At 44.0% G+C, this 2,040-nt stretch overlaps 1 protein-coding gene across 2 annotated transcripts in view; it reads right to left on the bottom strand.

The window, feature by feature from the left end:
- Tld-2 (bone morphogenic protein 1) overlaps nt 1-2,040 on the bottom strand; it is a gene marked incomplete at its 5' end in the record, with an annotated part of 68,905 nt that overhangs the window by 30,008 nt on the left and 36,857 nt on the right. The window contains 2 exon segments of one of the 2 annotated variants that reach the window (NM_001204563.1): nt 122-282; nt 1,736-1,859. In NM_001204563.1, coding sequence (NP_001191492.1) covers nt 122-282; nt 1,736-1,859 — 285 coding nt within the window. 2 annotated transcript variants of the gene reach the window in all.

Here is a 2,040-nt window from a genome sequence, read left to right as displayed (position 1 = left end):
ACACACACACACACACACACACACACACACACACACACTCACATACACGCACAACCTCTGTTTATCCATCTACACGTAATTCCCCCCGCCCATCTCAACATTTTCTTTCAACAAAACCTACCCCCCTCCACTCCAGATCCATATGAGTAAAGTTCACGGTGAGGGTGTGTCCCTTGGGCGCGCTGATGTGCCAGACACAGTTCTTGTCTGGGGGGTAGAGGTCAGGGAAGGACGGGGAGGAGATGGTCCCACTGGGTGCGTCCAAGTAACCCCCGCACGCCTCTGGCAGCACGGAGAAGAAAAACAATATCCAGTTACAATTTTATCAAGAGGCTAGCCCAGGACAGGGAAAGGTGGGATCGAAGTGTTAATCCGTGACCTTTACCCTGATCCAGGGTGGGAAAGGCAAGAATGATGATGATGATTAATTACAATTTATTGGTCTCACAATCAATTGCTTTGCTTGTTTGTTAGTTGTTGTTTTTTTTGTTTCGGTTTTTGTTTTGTCTTTTGTTTTGTTTTGTTTGTTCCTTTTGTGGAAAGCGGGGGTATGGGAGTGGAAGGGGGGGGGGGTGTTATCCCCTGTCCCCTGACAAGTCCGGAACGTTGTTAATTGTAGGAAGTTTCGTATTCCTTATTAAGGCAATTAAGGCCACCCCGTGGACTTGAATTAAGAAATTCTAGACCAGGCACTGCCATGGCCGCCGCTCTCTGTCTCTCGATTTAAAAAAACAACAACTTTGCTGTGCTGGTGCGCATCACAGGCGCGCGAGTAAAGGGCAAAGCAACAGTCTCGCTGTAAACGAGTGCGTTTGCAAGCTTTCTGAACCCCCCCCCCCCCCCACCCCCCCCCCCCCAATCCCCCCATCTCCACTAATAATTTGTTTCGGAAGAGAGTCAAATGGTGCACTCAGTGGTGAACCGGAAGTACGCCAGAGTGCACAGACTTAGTTTTTATTATACAAGTCTATGGACGGCTCTGAGTTGTACCTTCGTTGTTTCTCAAGACTATTGGATACTGGATACCCTCTGGACTGGAGGTACAGGGCGTAAAAAAAGAAGACCCATTCAAAGGGCAATAACCCAGTCTTCTGCACACCAATTTCAGGAAAATTTCGAAGAAATAAAATTCAACCAGGGTGATGTTATATTTTTTTGTCAACATGAGAAGAATTAAAGCAACAAGTTTTAAAAAACAATAAGCATCAAGTTTTTTAATTTCTACAAAAAGTGAGTGAAACGCAAAATTTTGCAACTTCTTGAAAAATCAACCACATTGTTCTATTTCAAATAGACATTACTTGCGCATTGAAGGACAAATTTATACAAAATTAATATTGCCAGATAAACTCAGGCCCTGAGCGCCACAAAAGAAAGCGGTTCTTATAACTCCATTGCACTGACACCCATTCACTTCAACGATAAAACAGTTGCTTTTCTACCAGAAAGAAGAGGTGCCTTTTCAAAACAAAAAGAGAAGTCCTTTCATCAACAACAAAAAACCCGTACCTCCTGCAAAAACAGGAGCCCTCTGACCAGCGGCCTACTTTTAAAAGATAAACAACAACAAAAACCCGGGACACAAATACTATTTTTAGACAGAGGCAATATTCATTTTTTTAGCTCTAGGAGTGAGCGCAATTTTCAGTAAACACGTCTGGATTTAACACATGCTGAAAAGATAAACAATCCGGTCCAAGGTTTCATCCTTGTCGTTCTCCAATCCAAAACCCACTTTCACATTTCTTCCCGTCCGAATGCAGCTCATATCCAATCTTGCACGTGCACTCGTAGCTGCCTAGAGTGTTCACACACACGTGCTCACAGCCGTGGTCTTCACCCTCACACTCGTCCACCTCTGGTTGGGGGAGGGGTGGGGGTGGAGTGGGAAGAGTAAATAGAATGAATTACGGTATTAGGAAAAAGAAATGTGTTTAATTTATTTGAGTAAAGAGAAGCATATTATATAAACACGATAATGGTTATTTCTGTGCAGGGGAAACACACACACACACACACACACACACACACACACACACA

The sequence above is a fragment of the Aplysia californica genome, unplaced genomic scaffold, assembly GCF_000002075.1.
Source record: "Aplysia californica isolate F4 #8 unplaced genomic scaffold, AplCal3.0 scaffold00046, whole genome shotgun sequence".
Classification (NCBI taxonomy): Eukaryota; Metazoa; Mollusca; class Gastropoda; order Aplysiida; family Aplysiidae; genus Aplysia; species Aplysia californica.
This window is presented reverse-complemented; position numbering and strand designations above follow the sequence as displayed.